The sequence below is a fragment of the Rissa tridactyla genome, chromosome 8 (genome assembly GCF_028500815.1).
Source record: "Rissa tridactyla isolate bRisTri1 chromosome 8, bRisTri1.patW.cur.20221130, whole genome shotgun sequence".
In the NCBI taxonomy this organism is placed as follows: Eukaryota; Metazoa; Chordata; class Aves; order Charadriiformes; family Laridae; genus Rissa; species Rissa tridactyla.
Genome location: NC_071473.1, coordinates 8,030,827 through 8,054,566, shown reverse-complemented (window position 1 = coordinate 8,054,566; position 23,740 = coordinate 8,030,827). Strand labels below are relative to the sequence as shown.

The following is a 23,740-nucleotide window of genomic DNA, read 5'->3' as shown; positions in this document are numbered from 1 at the left end:
AGTACAATTTGTAACAAGAAATGCAGCTCAGGACGAAAAACAGTTTTGAAAGATAGTTTGAAAAGTTAATAATAAACGTATTTATTTACCTGCTGCTCCTGCTGTTGACGACCACCAGAAGGCATGCTTCTTTGATTCTGCGCTTTTTGCTGCTGAGCCAACAACCGCTAGGAGACAGTGTTTTGTGGTGGTTTTTTTAAGAACAGTTTATAGCTGACGTAAGTCTCTACTTAGACTTTCAAACAGAACACAGAGCGACTAGCTTTGTTAGCTTACCTGTAACTGGGAGATCTGAGAAAGCTGGTTTAACTGGGACAGTTGATTCAACATGGCTACCTGTTGTGGGCCAAAGAGTGGGCTCAGGCCACCGTTGTTTGGTGCATACTTCAGTAATGATACTGGAACCTGCAAAAATGGACCAGTGTGAAGAGTGACTGACAGTAACGTGCAATTAGTTACACTAGACATAGAATATTATCACCTCTGGTTAACAGCTGCCTAATTTCTGGAACACTGATATGTTTTCAAATATTTCCAGAATTAAGTACCAGCAACGCCAATAAAGAAACCACAATTTTCTGAAGCAGGATTTTGGTAGTTTATACACAGAATGTTACCTGAGGGGATAGTAATGGAGGAGGCACTTGAGCACGTGGATTAGGCTGAGATGAATTAAGAGTTTGTGCTGGAGGCTGCTGCATGCTCCTGGGCTGTGCTGCTATATTACCAACACCAAACATACTGGGATTGCCATTCTGGGGAAAGAATGGACAGTTAGTGACAATAAACCTCTTCTGCCGCTTCTCCCACCCCTACACGTTTGAATTAAAAGTTAAACACGTATCAATCACATAGGTAGGTGGGATGTTATATCAAAAGGTATTAAATGCTGTCAAGTAACATGCCAAGGACATGCACGCAGCCTTACCTGTCTAACAGAATTCAAGTTTTGCATACCCAGCCCTGCTAGGGAGCCAAGGGCTTGGTTAGGTAGTGCATTATTTGAAGGGGGAAGCTTCATGTTTTGATTGGACATAAACTGCATGTTTTGGGACTCGTCTGCTACAATGCCATCCTGATTGGACAGACAAACCGATGCGCAACAACCAGCCAGCAAGCAAGCGGAAGGGAGAAACCATTGCCAGGAACAGAAGGGAAGAGTCACATGACAGTCCAGCACCAGCAGGAAATAGGCAGAAAACAAAAGAGATCAGGTTAGTCATTTGCACTGCAAATGGGCTACAGAAAGTGCTTAGTATTATACATCAGTACGTTAAAAAGAACAAAATACATTTTACGGATTAACAAGGAAGCCCTAATTTTCCTCTCCACTAAATGCAGAAAGCTAAGGAGCACACAGATAACTACTTAGAATGCAGAGTCAAAGAAGTTTAGAAGTGTCCACCAGTAAGACACCTACTAACCTTATCAAAGTAAGGACCGCGATCCATGGAAGACTCTTTGGAAATCTGAGGACGAGAACCAGGGCCTTTTCCAACCACACGATTGTAATCTCCAACATTGAGGCCATGCTTATCCATCTCCATCCGCTTATCTTGCAATAACCCTAAGGGAAAGTGAGAGATGCGACTACAACACTGAAGAATTATTCAGTTTTCCAGATACACAAGAAACTAGTTTATACTTATGAAGGGCCAAACTAATACTGCTCTCAGGCTGGATACTAATAAAAGAAAACAGGCTTTACTGAAAAGGGAAAGGAAACGCTATGAATCAATGGCTACGGACAACTTAAAACTTGGAATCAGCAAAGCGTCAGCAGATTTTGCTAGGCTTCACAAAACTATTATTCTCAGTTTTCTCTTAAAAACAAGAATGTATAATTGTTTAACGTGAGTTCCCAGTTGTGAATGCCACTTTTATTTTTAGTAGCAATAAGCATTGTCTTGGCTTTGAAGTAATATCTTTATCACTTGCCCTACATTTGTGCAGTATTTCAGAAGCCCTTTAATTTGATTCAGTTAAAAAAAAATAGCTAAAAAAAAATCCCCAAACACAAATTTAAAGTATTTGTGTTTATTAAAGCAAATTTTAAGCTATCTTTTATCACAAATTCCAGCAGGCAAGTAGATCAAAATATAAGCAGCAGTAAAGGAATCCATTTAATACTTCACTGCATGCAGTACAAGACAATTACTTTCCAAGCAGATGTTTAAAATTCAAATTAAAAAAAATGAAATAATTTAAATATGAGTCTTGCCATTAATATTAAAATCTAAAATTCACAGAGTAATTTCTTTACACAATAGACTATGAGCCAAAAATTGAAAATACCCAATTTTAAACTAGAATAAGAGTGCAGCTACAACAAAAACTAAAATGCTACAATTACTTTTAATTAAACATTATATCGGTATAATATATTGTTATTAATGTATTAAAGAATTATACTATTTTTGTTTTGCTAGGGGAATCACAATCGTCCATGGATTCAAATAAAAATAAAAATGCTCACAAGTAATTTTAGACTCAGGTTTAAACGCTTCCAAAATAATTGTTCAGTATCAATTTAGTTTTTAGAACTGAAAATGTGTTTCCAAGAATGAACCGCAATGAGCAAGTGCGGTAGTCGAGTCATTTCTGTTTATGTTTAGTGAAGATATCCAGAAGGCAACCTAAATATTTATATTATAAGAAACAAACCCACCACACCCTGAAAACATTCTTTCATGTTACCTTAATATATATAAGCTTAGCTTGATTTACGGATAATATTACTATAGCAACCAGCTGATTCAGGTGTGTAGTGTTACTCACGTGCACAATTTTTTTCCTCTACAAGGGCATTCCTTTTCTTTAGGGAAACACATATTTAACTACATATAGCTATAACTATATGTAGTTTTTAAAAAGTAATTACCAGAAGGATATAAACTAAAAGAGATACTGGAAAAGAAAGCAATAAAACCCCGCTAGGTTCTCCTATTCTCACCTCCAGACATGTCCATCTTATTGCTCTGTATGGTTTCTTCTGGTGATTCTCTCTGAAGTAATAAAATGAATCATAATTATTTAATAATAATATTTTTAAAAGATAAAACAAAGAGATTCATATATACTATTTCAATTCAAACCTGCAAGAAAAAAAAAAAGCGAGACAAATCAGATGCTATTTTAAAGCATTTTCTCCCTTTAGCTGTTTGAAAACAGGCATCTTCACCAAAATAAGTATGTGACTAAGTGAAACAAGAGACTGCCAGATGAATACCCGGGTAGCGTTTACAGAAACACTCATCATCAATAAACAGGTCTTTTTGTAACGTGGATGTAAAGAAAAGGGATAGGTGGCAGAGGGGAGACAAACAGAACTAAAATGAAAAATACTATGGAAATGAACACTAGGTAATTAAGCATTGTCATCGCTGTGCATTACAACTAGCACTCTGAGGCGGCAGTACCAGCTACGGGTAAATACTTACTGAAAAACTGAGATTTGTGAATTGCTTAATGAATGGATTGATCCATGCTTCATCTTGCTTATTTCCACCTTTCATTATTCCCTTAAAAATAGAAAGGAATCCCTGTGATACTCAGAAAACGTTTACCACCCATTGCTTAAATTACATCATAAAACATTATGAATGAAGATTAAAGCTTAATGGTACTCCACTCAGTGCAGCAATCTGTTCTGACTTCGCTTTTAAAAATGACAATAGTGCAAAAATCTCAACTCAACCTCCTCTGGGAATTATTTTACAGAATAGGAAAGTAGCAGTGCTCAGGAACCTCACTGCTGCCTTTTTTTTTTTTTTTTTTCTTTTTTTTTTTTTTTCCTTTCTGTGGTCAACTTGCATTCTTACATTTGGGCCATACATCTCAAACCAGAATTACCTTTGTGGGCATTTTTTTCATATATGGTGGCCAATTTAAAGATGGGTTAGCTTCTTGTGAAGAACTGCTGTTCCACATTCCAATCTCTACATCCTCCTCTTCCTCCCAGCTGGTCTGACGACTGCCCGTCAATGGCATATCATCTCCGCACCAACTATCTTGCATAGATTTAGGCCCTGGTTGTGAAAAAAATCCAGCATGTTAACACGTCAGCAGCAACTGACTGCTCTTAACATAGCAATTAGCTTTATGGTTACTTGAAGACAAAAAAGCCCTCAAAAGTGTAAAGCTTCTAGAGAAGAATTTCTCCTTCCTCAAATACTTTTATTCAAAGACGATGCAGAAAGCACTCACCAGGTTTATTTGAAGCCTGTTGACCAAGAGAAGCGTTTCCCCAGCCAGAGGTGCCTGCTGCATCGCTGATGGGTTCTCCCCAGCTAGTACCGGTATCCATGGGTTTACCCCACGCTGAAGTTCCATTATCTACAGTAGTGGCTGGAGTAGAAGGCTCTCCCCAACCTTTTTAAAGCAGTTATGAGTTATTGGTATGTTTTTAAACAGCATTTAAAAAAAACCAACTATCTAAAGAGACTCAAGCATTTTGCCTTTTCTAGACCCATAACATACAATAAAAAGCATGTTAGTACCCATTTACATTCTGTATGAAGGTAACTATTACAACTGTAAGCTGTTCCATAAAAAAAACCATCATCACACAAATACAAATTTCATATATAAAGAACTACATTTTGATAATAGAAATTTCTGAGATACTAAGTTCCTAAGAGCTGCTCGTTTTATTTAAGCTACTCCCCTTTTCAGTTGAAAAAGAGACAAGAACACAAAATATTTCATAAACACCACACAAGCTCATCTGCAAGTATCATTATTCACTGCTCTCAAAACGAGAAGATGAGAAAGTCTGAGGCCATCACCCTTCATTCTGTCCTATAGCAGCTCAACACTCCTTTTTTGGGGAATCTTTGGCAACATTAAATTTTAACTCTTTTAGCATCAAATGAAGAAAAATACTTTTGTTCCTCAGATACTATTTTAAACATTTTCTCTGTCTTCCCACACCCCAGAATTCAAGTAGAGCTGTCTAGTCTTTATTACTGAAGCTATTTAAGACTAGAACAGATCTTCCAATCTGCATAAAAATCTCAAACGTCTATGAGCATTGCTGTTACCTTTTTTTTTTTTATAAATAAAAATGGTATTTCAATGGCACCTTCCCCTTCCACTTTGAAACGAAAATATTGTTATACGAAGCAAGAACATAATTGCTTTACAGTTAATAGAAAACACAAATTTGCATAAAATCAAGTCTTACCAGAACCCGAACTGCTCTCCTTGCTAGACATGGCACTTGAAGACAGTAGCTGCTGATGTACCTGTGCTTGCTGGTCTGAACTGCTGCTACTGTTTGGGACATTTTTATTCCACATATTCACATTTTTGTAGTTGTATTTGCTTGGATCACCCCAAGCAGAAGTTCCATCATCAATTTCCATTTTACGGCGTATTGATTCAGGGGATGGCTCCTCCCAGCCAGTGGGTTCTTCCTCCTTTGCTGGTGCCGGCATTGGTCCACCCAGCCAGCCCGACCCTGGGGGTTTGCTTGTGGCAGATGGTGCTCCCCAAGAGCCAACGTCTTGTTTGTTCCATTCTGGAGAGTTGACTGGCTTTGACGAATCCCCCCAACCTTGAGGCTGATTGGATTTAGGAGGGTCTCCCCAGCCCTGGTTCTGATTAGACTTTGCAGGCTCATCCCATCCCGAAGAATTATTTGGGTTTGTATTATTACCTCCCCAAGTAACAGAATTTGATTTACCTGGCTCATTCCAACCAGATACTGATCTGTCACTGTCGCTACCTCCCGAACTGGATTTCTTAGCCTCACCCCAATGGTTACTTCTGGAATTTTCGCCCCAGCTATCACTGGCAGAAACTGCCCAACCCTGGCTGGCCTTTTGTCCATCTACCCATCCCTGTTTGATCTTCTGTGCGTCATTCCAAGATGACTTTTCCTCTTTGCCACTTCCCCATGATTGATTGCTCTTGACCATTACTGTAGCAGCAGAATCGTCTTCCCACCCCCCTTGGCTGTTTGACCCTTTGGAGTCTCCCCACCTTGTAGCAGACTTTGGATCTCCCCACCCTGATACAGATGAGGTATCATTATTATTAGGGCTAGGTCTATCCACACACCCCCCTGAGCTGGAAGTCTGTGTCACAGAGCCTCCCCAGGCCTCTGTCCCATTGTCAGTTTTTCTTTCACCCCTCGGTGATGTTTCAGTATCCCAGGCAGTGTTCTGTTTGATTGGAGTCTGTCCCCAACCAGAGTTGGAAAGGACACGTGGATCTAAGTCAGTTCTGTTCACTATACTTTGGAGTAATGCGTGCTGGTCAACTTTCCTTCGCTCTCGATTCTGTCCTTCTGTAGTTACTCTGTCTTCATGGCATCCAGTGCTCTCCGAACTACCTTCGCTGTCCCCCGTACCTGTTTTGGCCCATGCGCTGTTCTGCTCGGTTATCTGAGAAGCAGCGGAACTCTGGCTGTTAAGGTCATCCTCCTCAGTAGATTTCCATCCATTTGTAAACTTCCTGCTGTTTCCATTCACGCTTTCATTGGAATGCTGATTACTAGGCAGTTTACTCCATTCTCCATTTGAAATGTTAGTGCCAGTGTTTTGTGCAGGGTTGCCCCATCCTCTTCTACTCCCGCCAGCACTTGCACCATTTCCATTTCCCCATGGCATGTTCTGGGAGTTGACTGTCCCTGCCTCCCACACCCCTCCTCCTTTATTCCCGTTGATTTGAAAGTTAGTGCTGCCAGGCCCGTTAATGCCTGGCTGCATTAGAGTTGCATTCACAGTGTCACCATTAGCTTGGCTGTTTGGGCCTGAACATTTGTCTCCAGAGTAATTAGAACCATAGGCACCCCATGAAGTACCATAAGATCCACCATTTTTCGCCTCACCATTGCTAAGATGAGAAATGGAAGTGCCATTTGTAACTGGAGAGGCCTGAATCTGAGAATGATTCATTGTGCTCACACGCCAGGCCCCATGCCCTGTATTATTAGGCAGTTCGTTAATCTGCACTGAACCAGCAGAGTTTGGTAAACTAGAGGTCATAAAGTTAGTAGTGTTATTTGGTCCATTCATTTCAGTGTTAAGGTTTTGAGGTTGCCCACTGAATGAAACCTTCCTTGTACCATTTACTTCAGAATCACAATTTTCCTGAAGGCTTCCCCAGGAACCATGGGCTGAACCACCCACTTTAGAGTTAATACTCTGACTATTAGATATCTGACCTATGGTACTGCACTGAATATTTGTGCCAGGATTACCACTCCCTACAGACCCTTTCAGGGCATGTCCATTGTTCTCCAATACAGGCCAGGCACCATGGTTGCCATTTGAATTCAAAGTGCTTGGATTTAACCCTCCATTTGATGAAGAGTTTATGGTGCCCCAAGCATTCATTCTATTGTTGCTACTTTCAGATTTGCTGTCAGGAGCATCCACAGAAACTTGACATGTGCTTATTATGGTTCCATGGGATAAACCCCACGGCCCATTAATACTTCCATTGCCCACATTATTGCTGTTGCTACCAACCACAAACTTATTTTGAGAACCATGTCCAATGCCATTTCGAATGCCATCATTTTCACCACCTGTGCTCCCTGAAGCCATTATAACGAGGTTTCTCTCTGACCCAGAGCTAGAGGCAGAGTCAGTGTCCATACATTCTGATGTCAACTCTGGGTCACTGCCAGTGATCGATGGCCATGCTTCTTTGTCAGAGCCGTCTACAATAACTTTATCCCAGTTTGTGCTGGAGTCACTGTTTGAAGAGACTGGTCCCCAGTGAGAATTTTCATAATGGGATCCTAGACCACTGTGGTTCAGATCTAAAGAAAAGAAGGAAAGTCCAAGAGCATTATTATAAATTTAGTATTATTACTTCATTAAGCAGAAGAGGAAAAAAAAAAAAGAATAAAGATACTAAGAATTATTTTGCTCGTTTTAACACTAGTCACTGAAGATGACAGAGAAAGCTTCCAAGTACAGCTGTTCAGAACACTGACACATGCATAACCTAGAACACTTCTCACCAGCACGCAAAGTTGCACTCTCACAAAAAGCATGAAGCAGCACTCCTACAGATCTTTTTTTCCCCAGAAAAATACTTGTTTTTTTTTTTTAAAAAAATACTCTATATCACCATATATAAAAATATTTTGTAAAAACACATACATATTAAAAAATAAATACTATATAAAAATCAAAGAGATTTTGAAAGGAAGAAACCCAAACAGGCTATTAAACCAATCTAGTAGTACCAATTGCTGTGCGACAACAGCCAGAGCAGCACACACGCGTACACCCCTCCATTAAAAGACATTATATAAGATTTAAGTACGAGTTAAGATATTTTCTTTTACACAACAATTGGACAGAAAAATCACAAGACCAATCTAAAGTCCTGCTGCTGCAGAAGTGCAGGTTAAATGCGGTAGCTGAACCAATACTTCTCATTTTCATTTATATAAGAACTACTGTTTCTTTTTCAATAAATAAGCTGATCATGTCTGGAAATCAGGAAGACATACATCCTAATTCACCTACAAACTTTTCATGGTTAAATACAGGCACCATGCAGTATTTGTTACAAAATAAGTGCTATCAATTTTCATCTCATATGTCTGAAGCTTTAATGCAGAGACACACACACACCCCCCTCACCCCCCCCCCCCCCCGCCAAACTGTTAAATCAAAACATAGTCAGACAGGTGCAGCAGAAGATGAAACTATGGAAGTGTGAAGCATGTGAAAACTAGTAATGAAGTTGGCAACAGAATACAAGCACAAAATGTCAGTGAAGTTTTTTACTTAGTATTTGCCTGAACTGAAAGAATAACTGTACTAGTGTATGCTCAATTGCTGTATACGTAGCAAAGTATGCTTCTCTGCCCATTAAAACATTCCGTTTTTTTAAAAAAGAACTGACAATTTTACTCTGTAATGTTCCTTTTTTTGCCTTTACTTAGAATATTCAAAGTGCATGTACCTAAAGATAAAAGTTTTCTAGCTCCTACTCATTCTTAGTGGATTTTCACAGCACGCGCCTTACATCTGATCAGAAAAAGGTACAGTCGCTTCGCTGAATACCTTGATGAAACTCTACCTGTTCACCTGAACAGAGCTAACAGTAACAAAATGCTACAAATATCAATCTTTATTTTTCTCAAAAGCCGTTGAAAGATCATTTAGGGACTCCCTACCTTTGAAATATAACACTAATTCGCAGGCCTCTTGTATTTCCGAGAAATATATGTTAATTGCGAAGCCTGAAAGGAGCTGCCAGTCTCACCAGCTTCCCCCGCTTCTGCTACCTGATGCCCACCAACCCCTACCCACGTCTCAGTAACAAGTAACTGAGCTGCATCTACTCGATGTTAGTCAAAATTGCCACCTCTTTGGAGGTTAAAACATATACATTACACACACATACAAAACATGCAACAACACATACAAGATATGACTTTTGGCAATAGCTCAGCTTTCAAATGCAGGGATCATTCGGCAGGAGCCTGTTCTTAGTGCTCCAACTCAACCACAGCAAGGGTTGACGTGGTTTATTGTGTGTAACATGACTGATCAATCTGAAGAGAAGCACAGTTGATGTAGATTTAAAAAGAGACCTCGTTTCGGTCTCCCATCTCACGAAAGGAATTTAAGAACACCAGGGCAAGCAGAAAACCCCACATTTTAAAATCAGAGCAACAAATTCTAAATACTACGCTATTTAGATTTATGATCTACAGGAAAAGGGAAGGAACAAGTTACTATGGACGGTTCACTGAGTTTTTAACACTGATGCGCAAAACGTTCTAGTGTATTTTTAATTCATTTTTAATCAATATCAATATTATTCATCCTACAGAGAAAAAGAATCTAGCCAAAGACCCTGCCTCCAAGAGTCAGTAGCCTCGAGCAGCACAGAGCAGCGATCACCCACTGCTCCTCCGCCATCCAGGACAATGGAAGCTTGAGAAAGGGGAAGCAACCAGTTAAGCTTCACACGGGTACTACAACATGAGAAACGTGGATGCTGGCACAGCCATTTGGAACAGAGAGTAGTGGAAAAAGACCCGTGGCAGGTAGAAATAGGGCTGCAATGGCTGGAGTGCCTGGCAGCTCCACAGTCTCGAAGAGGGGAAGCACACGGTGCCCTTGGGAGAACTGGAAGACATTCATTCAGTTCACCATAACCCAGAACCATCTATTAATGTGTCACTGAAAAAAAAACAACACTGAAGTACCTGAACAACTGTCCGACAAAACCCAAGATTCCAAATCTCAGGCTAGTATTTAAAAAAAAAAAAAAAGACATTTAACCTGTATTAAAAGGTTAATTAAGAGTTGTTAAGAGTTGTCTGCGCCCTCGTGAACAAGAAAATCAACAGTATCAAAACCTGCCCTATCAAAACAAAATCTTGATTACATAAACGTTATCCCAGTAACATGATCAATTTTAAAAGCAACACGAAAGCATACATATGGCACACAGCCTGAATTCAGTGTGAAGACAGAGGTACAGGTTATGACTACAAGCCAGAGTGAAATCGTAAACAAATCCTAATTTGCACAGCAATAGAACACATAAAAGGAAAGCCTGTATTTATTAAAGTTCTTTTATACTAATTTAGATGCGATAACAGTTTGTAATGAGCCATACACAAACCGCATATAACGATTAATTTCTAGTCATCCAGAATTTTATTCTAGTACATACAAAACTACCTTGGACTAACAGTCTTTTTCCTGGACATAATTGTGTGTTAGTGATTTCCAGTATGAGCACCTGCTCGGAAATATTCCTGTCTGAATCTCCACAACCCACGAACCTCTGAGATTAAGTATACAAATACTGAATAAGCAAGCTACTACGTCTGGTTTTTTTTTTTTTTTTTTTGTATTGGGCAGATACTATAAAAACACACTCAAAATTTAAGAGCTACAGTTGACAACATACTACATTTGCTGCACAGCAAAACCAGTCGGTAACAGCCTACAGTTCTACTCTTAGTTTTCTCCCCAAAACTATTTAGAAGTGGCAATGGAACTTTTGCTGCTTAAATCCTGGCCAAAAAAAATTTACACAAACCTGTGTTTCTTAAAATTCAGTAATCTGCTAAGATTTTTTCAATAATTTGTAATTTAATGCTTTCTAGCTATGAGTTATCCCTGCAGGAAATGTTTGCAGGAAACTGTATGTATTTTCTAAAGTAGTTTGTTTGTTTTAAAGTACCATCACATGGTCTAAACTAAACAGTAGGATTAAAGAGTGTAAATTAAGAAACATCTGAATCTTGCTCCGTGTGTCTCCTTTTGCAGTTCCAGTACATACTGGTAACCACAGACTGTCAAGACTATACCATCCCAATTACTCTACCTTCACTCCTTATGAAAAAATGCATTTTAGTAAACAATTAAAAAGCACCTTCATTATGAAATGAGAAAACTAAATAAAACCTGATCTTTAACATCACGTATCCGCTTTCCTGTGGTAGAGCAAAAGGTTTTGAAGTCTGTTTTGTGTCTTCTTAAAGTAGCCTGACTCAAGAACAAGTAGATGTAGCTGTCTGCCTCCGCAATAGTTTCCCAACTGTTGATGCAGGACAGTAAAGTGGCCAGGACAAGGGTACAGTGTCCCTCTGCACTAACCCAGCACAACTGGCAGCTCTCCCAAAAGGGACCATCCCGCACACTTTCCCTGCCCCCTCTCCTCTCCCCCAGCAGGGCCTTTGCCTGGACTGAACACCCCTGCAGCACTGTGCTGAGCCACGGGACGAAGACGAACCCTCAGGATGGGTTTCCATCGCGTGAAGAAGCTGCACTGACTCACTAGGCGGCCAAATTCCACACAAGGGAAGAGTGCAGAGGGAAGAGGAGAGGAGAATTAATATCCCCCCTTTGAGAGCAGTCTTCAAGGTAAACAGAAAAGATGCAACATGAAACGTTTCTCTTAAGCACTTGTGCCCACAGCAGCCTGACGGGTACAGCCCGAAACAGAGCCAGTACAAACCATCCTACAGCACTATCCGCGTTACTCCAGAGCATTTCATACAGCACATCCCCAGGCTCTCACACATCGCATTCGCTCCAAAATATTACTGAAAAATAAACAGCAAGTGCTCTTCACATTCATATCCAGTAAACAACATACACAGCTGTAGGCTTCCACATAACGTGCTACCCCAGAATAAACTCAGTATTCAAAATAGAAAGGCCCCCAAATGTGATTTCCTCCACTGTACTGTGAAATGCCTCTGATACAAAGCACAGGCTTGCACAGATTATGCAATTTAATACCACGAAGAGGCAATTTAACATGTAAACGTAAAGGTAAAAAAAGACACTTAGTATTTTAAAGCTAAAGTGCCACATAGTCGAAACATCTGTTTTGGTATTAATTCTGACATTATTTTAGAAAATTAAAAAAGTTTCATTAATTGTAGTATGTAATGGCACAGAGAAAGTATACTTAAATCAGTCATTCACACAGCACATGTTATTGAAAAACATAAGCCAAAGAATAAAAAAAAATTAAAAAAATCAGACAAAATTGCGTGAAACACGTAACTACTACAAACACATGTAGCGCAAAAAAAAGGTGAGATTTAAATAGCTAACCTGACTGGTTAGGGGAGTGGCTCACCAAGTCCCGAATGGGAGGCATGCCTACAAAAAGAAAAAAAAAAAAGAGGCAAGAATATTACAGAAGCATTACTGAAGTAAACTAGCCTTTTCAGAACAGTCCCCAAACCACTTATTACTTTAAACCCATTTATTAGCACCCTTTTTTTAGGAAAGGTTTCTCTTAAGAGCCCCCTCTCAATCTTACTGACTGCACTAGCGACAAGCAAGTCCTGAATTGCCTCACCCACAGCGCTGAACACACCGTGGGAAAGAGATCCACTGACAGCAGAGCCAGCTTTCTACAGCTAGTATTTAATTATTAGCAATTTTGCTACTTTTACTAAGTATTTCCACTACTAGTTAGTTTTTATACATTTGGCATTTAATTAACCAATTTAACATTCTTAGTTTTAAAAGTTTGATTTACATAAAAAAAGAGGAAGAATTTTATAGTCATCGAAACTAAAACCCAGTTATTTTTTGACTGTATTAACTTCAGAATTTCAGAGGTCAGCCCTGAGACTTAAGCAAGTTCATACCACGTCTTCGAAAGGCATGCGTTCTCCTCCTGAAAGTCATTATTTTGCTACCTGACTTAGCAAACAGAACTAAGTACGGTCCAACTCTGATTTAACATAAGCGTGTGCATAACAAACTTTCAGTTATCACTCTCATAGTTCCTTCCTCCTAAGCATCCTATAGGCAGTGCCTGAAATCAAAGTTAATGTTTCAAATTCACAATTTTTACAGTTGGAGATGATCACTGTTACATCTAAGGCAACGTTTCCTAAATTAAGTCAACCTCCATCACTACAAACTGCAAATCCCAGCTGCTCACTTCTTCCCTGACTCCTACAATAACCAAGAAAAACCCTCAAGTTACAGGAAGAATCTTTTGTTTCTAAAGGCTCTGGCTGTTAACACAATTCCGCAGCTCCGCTGCAAGATGCGCAAGGATAAATAAAACGAGTCCCAGTCCGTCAAAGGAGGAATCCAAGTAACTGGACTAACGCCAGGAGCCTGATGGTGCTCTCCTGTTTTGCTCTGTCCCACAGTTGTAAGCAATTACTGCTGGCAAATGTTTTAGTTCACTATATAAATCATTTCATTGTGGAATAACCACCTGGCTATCCTGATGTCTTACAAAGCATAGAGCAAGCAAACACACCAAGGCAGCGTTCAAGACCTTCCTTTTATGTGAAGTTTACACACGGGGGAAAATTTCAGTAAAGCGAACAACTGAATTGGGTATGAAAATGTTCTAATAAAGAGTTACGCAGATTTCTTAAAATAACCATCTTGGTACAAGACTCTTATCTGTTTCAGAAGCATTACATGGCATGAGCTTCACTTAAGTGTCTTTATTAAAAAGATATGCCAAATGTCCTAAAAACATCAGAAAAAAAAAACCTAACCCATCCCCTTCTTAAGCTTTAAGCTTAAGCTTTAACTTCTAAACAAAGCAGATTAATTTTCGACAGAAAAGATGATTGTCCACACAAAACACAAGAGATTTTTTTCTTTGACCATTGATATAATTAAAAAATTCTCCAATACCAAAGATTTAAAAGCTTAGTGTGTCCAGGACAACTAAAGGAAGCCTTTAAATTTAGCAGTACTTGTGCTCCCCAACTTTTACAAAGCACCTACCAAACAGTTATAACCACAGCTGGAAGTGGGGAGAGATCCTACCCCAGGGGCTGTCAGGGAATGACAGATAAATCAACTGGAGCCATTACCGATTACAGCAATTTTGGCTTCAGCGCTTCAAGCTACACTCTGTCTTTTAGCCCTAAAATATAGATTAATACCAATATACATTAACTAATGCTTTAAAAAAAAAAAAAAACAAAACCAAACTCAAGAATTTAACAATCTCCAAAGATATTCCATTAAGGTATAAAATTTGTTAACCCAAATGGCCTGCACATGGATATTCTTTCAGTAGGAAGGGATCTACGGATACACCAAATTTCACGAGATTTTTATTTTCAGAGATAACAAGGAGAGTACCTAGAAGCTGCTGTTGGAGGGTAAAAGAGGAACTAGGGAGAATGAGTAAGACTAAGACGGGCAAATGACAGTAGTATTTCCTTTCAGATACAAAGGTGTGAAAGGACATGAAGTTACTCTCGAATGCCGCTGGATTATGGCCATCTCCTCACCGGCAATTCACTAGACAAGATTTTGAAACCACTACAAAAATCCAGCACTGGACAATTACTTTTCTCTTCATTATTATCTTACCTACATTTCTCAAGGAACATGACAAAACATCCAAGCCTCCTGGTTATACCAGAGGAGAGAGACCTTTCAAGCACAGAGACACATGGCACCAAGAAATAAGACCTTGGCTGCTCAACCCCACTTGTGGGTTCTGACAAGTTTACCTTGGACACACAGAAACACCCCAAGCGCAGCACAGAGTTAACAGAGATCTGACAGGATGCTACAGACAATACAAACGTTTTCTTAAAACGGGAAAGTGATTTGGCCAACCTTTCTCTCCCCTAAAGGCTCTCAGAACCTTTTTGTTACCAGCTGGATGTGTAGAGAGATTATTCAAACAATTAACACGTTACGGCTCCCAGTAAGGCAGTTGCCTCAGCCGCCCAGTACGGCACTGTGGCAGTCCCACACAGGGAGGCAGTATCTCCCAGCGTAAAGGTGGTTCAGCCACTCCAGCACAAAAATCAAGCAAAACTGGGAAGAACGCAACACACCAGTGGGAACCCAACTAAATATTGGGCTGGGGTTCACAAGAAGTGAAATGAAGGACAGTATACTCAGAAAACCCTCTGGATACAATTAGAAGGTTTAATAGGTTGTATTAAAGAGTAATACTTCTTAGATTAGCTTACATGCAAATTTTTATTGAAATCACTTGCTACCATACAATTTGACCAGTAGCGGATATATGCTGGAGAAAAAGTTTAATCTTAGAAGCAAGCAAGTATACGAAAGGTTACTTTAACCTGACTATAGAAAGGAACAAAATTATACACGTGAAGTGAAGCAAAAAAAAAAATAATAATTAACTGCTTAAAAGTCACTTCTTGGAAGAGTTCTATCAATTCATTACAGAAATAATACTGGAAAGTAATATTGGAAACATTCCTCAAGGGGCACATGGATAAACTGTGTCCAGTGCTTTGATTGTTTACTTTCATTTTAAATAGTGCTTCTTCAAGATTCAGTAATCAGAACAGCTCAAATTTAACTAAAATTTGAAACATCAAAGCTATTTTCCAGAAATCTTTTTTGCAACTGAAGGGGCTAGGAGTCACATCCTTTGCAGTGTATAAAACACTCATTCTGAGAAACACTGGGAATTCTGTAAAGTTTCGGAAGAAACAATCTGTGGGATAGTGCACGTCACTCCTATGTGCACATAAAAAAAAGCGCAATTATAAAAATAAGAAAGTATTTGTCCAACATATTAAGTGTTAGCACACATTAATACCAAACCTCTTTGAAAATCTAGATCCTTACAAAGAAGGTTACTTTTTTCCAGCCAAAAATAGACTGCCCTTACTGTCCCAAAAAAACTAGCATGAACTGCATGCTAGTACATCCACTGAAGAGCAAGTTATGCACATGTAACAGGTAAGGTTACTACTCTTAAAAAGGTATTTGAAGAGAATGCATAACAAGCCAAAATAATAAAGGCTAACTATACTTAAATACTAATAGTAATAAAGGTAAAGGTCAATCCATTTGTAAGACATTAGCTTCAGACAGATGAACAAAGAAGAACTCTGACCAAACAACAAAAAGCAATTCTGATAGCCTAAATAAGTTGTACCCTATCTATATCTCTAGATATGAAGACAAAAAAAAAAAAAAAAGAAGTCTTAAGATGCTGTTCAGAATGCTCTGGGAACTGTCTGACTCTTCCTCGCGAGATCTGTGTATCAGAACTGGATGCAAAAAAGACGCTTTGTACCATGATCGTGCCCGGATCAATTATTAGGATAAAGACTGGAAGTTCAAAACATAGCAGTGGTCATATTGGCTTCAACATCTGTTCAAGAAACAGACATGTCTATTCTACACCACTGGCAACAACAAGCAACTCAGATGTCTTAAGTTTCAGTATGAAAATTGCACAAAGACGGCTGAAACCATCCTGTAGTATCAAGCTACGGCATAGGAAAATATCTCATCACACTACAGCTTACATTTTAAACTTTAAATAATATTAGCTCAAGTATTTCACCGATAGTTGAATTTAAACTATTTGATTTTAGTTAAAGGAAAACAAGGTACCTCCCCCTCACCTGGCTGTTTTTTGCTGCTGTTCGGCACTTCTCCGTTGGTCACTGGCTGTTTATTTGTGACAGTGCTGCCTCCTGACTGGCCGTTTAATACTTTAGGAGTAGATCCCAGGTTTGCAGCTATAACTGGTAACTGCTGACCTCGTTTCAGAAGCTGTTTCTGTTCCTGGTGTCGAAATCGCGGTGGTACTTCACGAGGAGGGTATCGAGGCAAGGTCTGCTGCTGCTGACTGTTGGCTGTGGCCCGCTTGGCATTATTATTAGTGCTGGTTACTGTGGAAGTGCCGTTAGAGGTGACAGGCTGAGGCTGGCTTACACTTGTCTTTGTTTGTTCTGGCACTACCCCCACCCCCAAAAAAAAGAAAGTTGGACAAAGTTATTCATAAGAACAGCAACCTAAAAAAAATTGAAAACTAAGTCAATGTTCTTAGATGTGTTTATATGTTATGTAATGGCAGCATTTTTTCTCATTCAAGTTGTAACTCATTCCCCATTAAAAGCTCTATTATCCCATAATCACACAGCTTTAATAGCACAGATCTGGAAGCAGAAATACGTCTTGCTAGCACTCCTAACAAAGTTATCTCAGTTAAAGCATGCTACTGCTAACAAGCTTTCTATAGCTTTTCCTGACAAATCAGCACTATGCCAGTTTATTTTGGCATTTAAACTTTATTTTGAAAAATATTTAAGTACTAAAAAAAAGAAAATAAAACTTACTCCAACGGGAAACTTAAGTGTTACATATAGAAAAACGTTATGGTCTCGCACAAAAAGAACAAGAGGTGAACAGGACATACCAAACACATTGTTAAGACTTTCCTGCTTTATCAACCCTAAAATCCAAAGGGAAATACATTAATACCCTTAAATCAATCTGTTGCCAGCAGGAAAAGCTAATAGCACAGGTAGCCTCATACAGGGCTTGTCAGGACTGTGCCGGCATTGCTAAAAAGCCAAATGTGCAACTGCAACTCCAAATTATCTTTCAGTCTTGACAGCGCAGCCACTTCAAGGCAAGATGAAGGTCAAATAATTTGTGGAGGTCAACTGTGAGTGAACACACCAAACCCTGTAACCCGTAGTTCAACCCTGCTGAATAAAGAGAAAACCGCGACATCCTCAACACCTCCACCCCAACCAGTACTAAAGCAGAGGTGTATGTATGGGGGTGTTCAGGTGTAGAAAACTGGTTAATAAACCAGGTTCAATGGACCGGAAGGAATACCCTCAGCTACTGGATGTGTGCTTCCTGGTGCTACTGCCATTCATCCCAACCACTATAACAGGTACGCTGTACTTCCAAGCCCTTACACTATTCATATGTTATCGTACTTTTCAAATTTCTTGGATGACATATCCATAGAGCGTGTTTACATTTACTGTGGAACTTCCCAAGATACCTCAAGAGTCGATCGTGACTGCCCTCAACGCTGACTTACCGACGCGGTCAAGTCACCATCTCTACTCAGAGCTCCACAAAATGAAACTGGCAGTTTTAGACGTTACCGAAGGAAAAATAGTTTAATCCGTGCAGCATTCCTGCTGCTAACAGCAAGGGCACAGCTCGGTAGCGCAACTCCTCTGGTGACAGACATTTAAAGAGGTTCCAGCTAGCTACAGGTCTCTCCTTCCCCAGCAACACAACCCCTGTACAGCCAGAGGGGAAAAGTGACCCAGGTTAAGAACTCATCCCCGCATTTTTTTTTACGGAGATCCTATGAGAGAAGAGTTCAGGATGCAGCTCCATCAGACTGCTCCATTGGCACCTCTAAGGCGATGGCAGGCTATGGAAGAGGACTGACCCTGTGTGCTAGGAAAGAGGGAAACTGAGGCAGGCACCACCGCTCATGACCAGCAAGGGTCTGGCTCTGTACTGGTGGGTGAGGAGGCACCCCATGACAAACAGGGTCTCAGTTACTGTAAAGCTGTATTTATTTTCAAGAATAATTTTTCAAATTGACAGCATCTAAACATATACAACTTGTGGCTTAAGAGCAGCACCCTTAAACCATTTCCCTGCTGTGTGCCATTTAATGATTTCCCAGCGTGTCAGAAGCAGGAATATCATTCCTACATGAATGAAAAATGTAGCTTTCTGGGTCTTTTAAATATATATTTTTTTAACTTTGTTTAAAGAACATTTTATCATTTACTTTCAGGACCAGATTCACGTGAATACAACATAAAAATAAATGAAAACAAACTCTGTAAACTTTTGTTTAAAGAAACAATTTGAATACTGTCAATGTTACTTATGACTATAATTTTTTTAAATTTCTGCTGTAATACAGAGCTAGATACTCAGAAAAAACACAAACATGAAGGCCTTTTGAATAAAACATCACCTAAGAATCAGCACCTGAGTTGTGTTTCAATGGAATGCTATATGTAGGCTACCTAAGAGTAGAAAAGAAAAATTTGAGACCCCTCAAATTTCAAATTTCACAGGTGGCCAGATCCAGGCATTTGGCAGAAGTCCCAGGGGGAGCAGAAGAGCACCCAGCTTCAGCTGCTCCCCAACACGCTCACTCCACAGCCCCACTGTCTCCCCAGCTCTGGCACACAGCAGTGACCCAGCGCTCTCTATTTCACAGCTGACTGGAGAAGGACAGAATTAAGGAGAGGAATGGCCAAGACATAAGTCAATTTAATGTACAGAGCACAGGGAATAGAAGGTGTTCAAAAGCTATTAGATAAATTGGCAAGTTGATAAAAATCACCAACACCGTATCAGATTCCATCAATTTAAGTTGTTACCTGTATTGAAAAATAGGTAACTTGGATCAGATTCCTTGCACAATGCTTTGAGGCATGTGACAACAAATTATGATCAAAATCTGAATTTCACAAATACAAAGAAGTCTTAAACAAATCAATTTCCATTTATTCCCTTTCAAATTTCCTGGTTTTAAAATAACTGAAATAACTGAAAATGACTAAGCCTTTTGGGGAGGCTATTTTAGCAAATAGCTAATAATTTGGCAACAATTTAATGCATAAGCAATTAGCACATTGCTGTGGTCTAGGTACTGCAACAAGCTTTGAAATTAAAAAAAATTCAACTAATTCTTTACATACCACAATCTGTGTCACTACTGCCCAATTCTTAACTTTTTGCTCTATCAATATGCCTTCTGCTGCAACTGATTCATGCTAACTACTCTTTACACTTTAAAGCCCAGTTCAGCCTACGCCTGAGGTGCGCTGACAGTCATACGCCGAAAACAACCACTTTTTGCAGCCAGTATATCATTATCAAGCCAACGAAGTAGTCACACAGTACTGGCACCACTTAGGGACACATACATCCTTCAGCCTTCTGCACATTGTATTTAAGCCCCCCCCCGGCCCCCCCACTGTCAGCTTAAGTGGAAAGTACACCTCTCTCGAAGGGATTTTTAATACAAGATACAATACCCCATAACATGGTCAATGAGAGAGATTCTGTTTTCTGACATTACTACTACCATTCATGTACAATTGCTCCTCGCGGATAAAGTAAAATCATTTCTATATGACATTCCACGAGACATCCAAACCGAGTTGCAAGTAGCATGCTTAGGGCAGTACTGCAACGCAGGGACATTAATACTTTACTTTCCTAATTAAAGCTACTTTAAGACAAAGTGCGTATTCTAAAAGAATCCAATGGACTTGCGGGTAATCGAATCACTGTCAACTATGAAAGAGTGCAACTAATAAACAAGCTACTTTCTGCCAAGGCAGCCCCTAAGCTACGACATGAACAGGACTTCACAGTTTAAGAAAATTCAATTTCTCATATATTCTATGCATTCATTTCCTTAGCAAATACGGTAATTCTTTCTACTGCGATCTGCAAACTAAATAGGAATCTACCTGATAAGACAGTTACACTAAAGAATACGCAGAGTTTACATTTGTATGTTAATTTCAAACTGCAATTAATCCAAAGTGCAAGAGAATTCCCTTGCCTTTGCTTCCCTAAGCACCACAGAGTAAGTTTTAGTCTATACAATTTATCCCACCCAACATTTTCTGATCCACAACTTCTCAGAAGTCTAAATAATACATTAATATTCCAATATGGCTACTATAAATTCCAACACCCCTTAATCATTATCTTAATATTTTAATTTGTTATAAACAAGCTGCTTGTTTAATAAAAGTTTGTTCTGCACAGCAGTATTTTATTTTGAGTTATATTAAGGCAGAAAGATAACATTAACAGACTTAACAGCCTATCGCAGTTAATTTACTTGACTAATAACAGCAAGTTTACAGCAACGAATATTAAAAAATGATAGATTTTCATAAAGAACAAACCTGCTGAAAAACCCACAAAGCAGGGGATGGTGAAGTTAACAGTTTACAGAGAGATTCCAAAGAAAGACGCTTCCAACTTGTGTTGCTTTCCCACTCTGCAGATTTCATTAGAAAATGGAGGAGAAGCATGGTGTCATTTTACTGCTCCAGGAGCGCTGCCTGCCAACTCCTCCTGGAGTAGGGGCCCAGTCACTTAAACTCCCCCTCCAATAAAAAAAAAATGGCAGCTGTTTGAATAACTTTAATGCAGATGGAAAACAGTTTCTCACTCGCACAAAATCAGCGTACAAAGCTCAAATCGGCTACCAAACCACACAAAGAACAGCACCAAGCTGTCATTTAAATGTTTCTTCTCGCTGCTGCTGAAGCTGACCTCTTAAAAATGTATTGTACTGCTCTCTCCCTACATGTCATGCCCCAAAGAGTTGTCAGTGCTGGAATGCTGAAGGGCAAACAGAGGAAGTCTGGCTTTCAAGCTGACACACGTAAGATGTAGTGCTAGAATTTTCGTTGTGGAAAAATGGCCGCAGCTGTAAGCTCAGCTAGCTGATCTGGAAAATATCTAACTGTTTGCCAATTCATTAACCCCTGAAGATCCGCACAAAGGTAAGCTGTATGCCATTCCGACGGGTAATTTTAACAGCAAGCATTTGCGATACTCTTCATTTTTGCTATTCGCTCTCAAGATTTGAAAGCTAACATAACAGTTTTTCTAATCGGTAAAAGCAGAGTTAGGCAAGTGAAAAAAAAAAATCCGACAAAAACCAGAAGAGTTAGTGTATTCGGGCAATTTTGCTTCACAGAGAAGAAAATGAATAAGAAGTTTCCAAGGTGGGAACTATGAGTCAAAGATTTCAATTCCACACCCAGCTATTTTTAAAAGCACTTTCCGTTTCAGTGGTTGATTCAAAGTTTATTCTGTTCTGCAATAAAAGTACTACTTTATGCCTCTGCCTTCTACAAAGCAGGGGATTTCAGAACTGAAGACTGACAGCTGTTTTCAGCTCTGGCTCGTGCTGTTTCGCCAAGCACAAAAGCATTGGGAACAACTAACCACAACCCTCGCGTCAACATCAACATTACTGTTCAAATTTTATGAATTACTTCACTAGGGTATTATGTACATACATTAAAGCGTCTGCAAAAAGATATTTCATCTTGTAATGAAATCTCATTCTGCAGAATTACACCATTACTGAAGTGAGCACAGACAACAAAACTCAAATGTTCCTCTTAAATAGCATTTACTTTAGTGCTCGGCTTATCATCAGCTACTTGTGGCCACAGTGCGGTTTGCAGAGTCCTGTTTTAGGCAAAATTCAGGGTAAACGGATTGATTTGTCTGTCTTTAATAGCAGTGACATTAAACACAGCAAAAATACATATTTTGCCAAGCCAGAAGGAATACCACAACAATTGACAATTCCACAGTATTCTCAACAAATAAGGACTTTCAAATGACACTTCTTTTTTCCCAAAATAGCGGTACAAGAGCACTTGGAGGGCACTTGTCGATGTACGAATTTGTTATGCTAGCTGCTGCACAAATAAACATTCCACTTAGCAACTAAATAATACATTCATCTCTAACTCCTATGAACTTTCTCTTCCCTCTTTTAATAAAACCAGATGTACAAAACTAGGCAGGTTAGAATATTTGAAATCCACAGGAATGACATACATGCATTTTTAATGACGATACTACAGTATTAAAACGCTATTCGTACCAGAAACATTTATATTAGCATCATCATTACTTCCACTCCTAAACCTGAACAGGAAAAAAAAAAAAAATCAGCACTATAAACTTACTCAGAAGGTAGTCTTATAATTTTTACATGCGCACTGGTAACTACTTCAGCTGGTACAAAAGCAATTTCTACCTCAGCTAAAACAACATTTTGGAGCCATCCAAACTATGCTTAAAAACCAGAAATAATCTCCCTACCCACCCCCACCACTTAACCAGCTACTTTTCTGGAAGAAGGAACATAATTCTGAATTATTTAGAGATCCTATACTCTTGTATTTTATCTTCAGCTCGTGCACAAAATAAATTATTTACGACATTAACGCGATGGAAACTTGGAAACTAATGAAACATTAATTTGCATCCTGAACACAAGTAGGCAAAACTGTTGAAACAATGGAAGAGCTATGTGCAACATAAGCAACGTATTTGTTCCTATAGAAACTGTTGCAAAAAGTTGCGTATCTGAGTCTCATAATGTCTGTTCTTCTCCAGAAGGACTGGCAGCTTGCGTTTCTTTGACAACTCTAAATTCCTGCTAAACTTCCTGAAATACCCTTTTAATGGTAACGTAACATTAAAGTTGGAACTTAATACTTCCATCAGTAAACACTAGGCCTCCAAGGAGGGAGAGAAAGAAAAAAAAAAAGAAAAGAAAAGAAAAAAGATTTACTCTGTTCTTCAAAAGAAAAGCTTTTTCTTTCAATTGGAAGATTACCATCAGGTAGCCAACTGAGAATTACTGCCCTCCCATCTTCATGCTATTTTTAGCCAGTTGCAGCCCCGTCCCTGGTGTGACGCATGGATGCCAGTGCAGCACAAGTACGTAGGTCAAA

General features: G+C 39.3%; 1 protein-coding gene across 4 annotated transcripts in view; it reads right to left on the bottom strand.

Annotated features, from left to right (window-relative positions):
- Nucleotides 1-23,740, bottom strand: part of TNRC6A (trinucleotide repeat containing adaptor 6A) — a 53,677-nt gene that overhangs the window by 11,214 nt on the left and 18,723 nt on the right. For 2 of the 4 annotated variants that reach the window (XM_054211142.1, XM_054211140.1), the window contains exons 5-14: nt 16,850-17,185; nt 5,186-7,774; nt 4,207-4,371; nt 3,853-4,028; nt 3,441-3,521; nt 2,954-3,005; nt 1,425-1,567; nt 618-755; nt 277-405; nt 90-167 (exon numbers count right to left, since the gene is read on the bottom strand). In XM_054211142.1, the coding sequence (XP_054067117.1) occupies nt 90-167; nt 277-405; nt 618-755; nt 1,425-1,567; nt 2,954-3,005; nt 3,441-3,521; nt 3,853-4,028; nt 4,207-4,371; nt 5,186-7,774; nt 16,850-17,185 (3,887 nt within the window). Of the gene's footprint in view, nt 1-89; nt 168-276; nt 406-617; nt 756-1,424; nt 1,568-2,953; nt 3,006-3,440; nt 3,522-3,852; nt 4,029-4,206; nt 4,372-5,185; nt 7,775-12,563; nt 12,612-16,849; nt 17,186-23,740 lie in introns of all 4 variants that reach the window. The other 2 variants (XM_054211139.1, XM_054211141.1) reach the window with 2 other exon arrangements.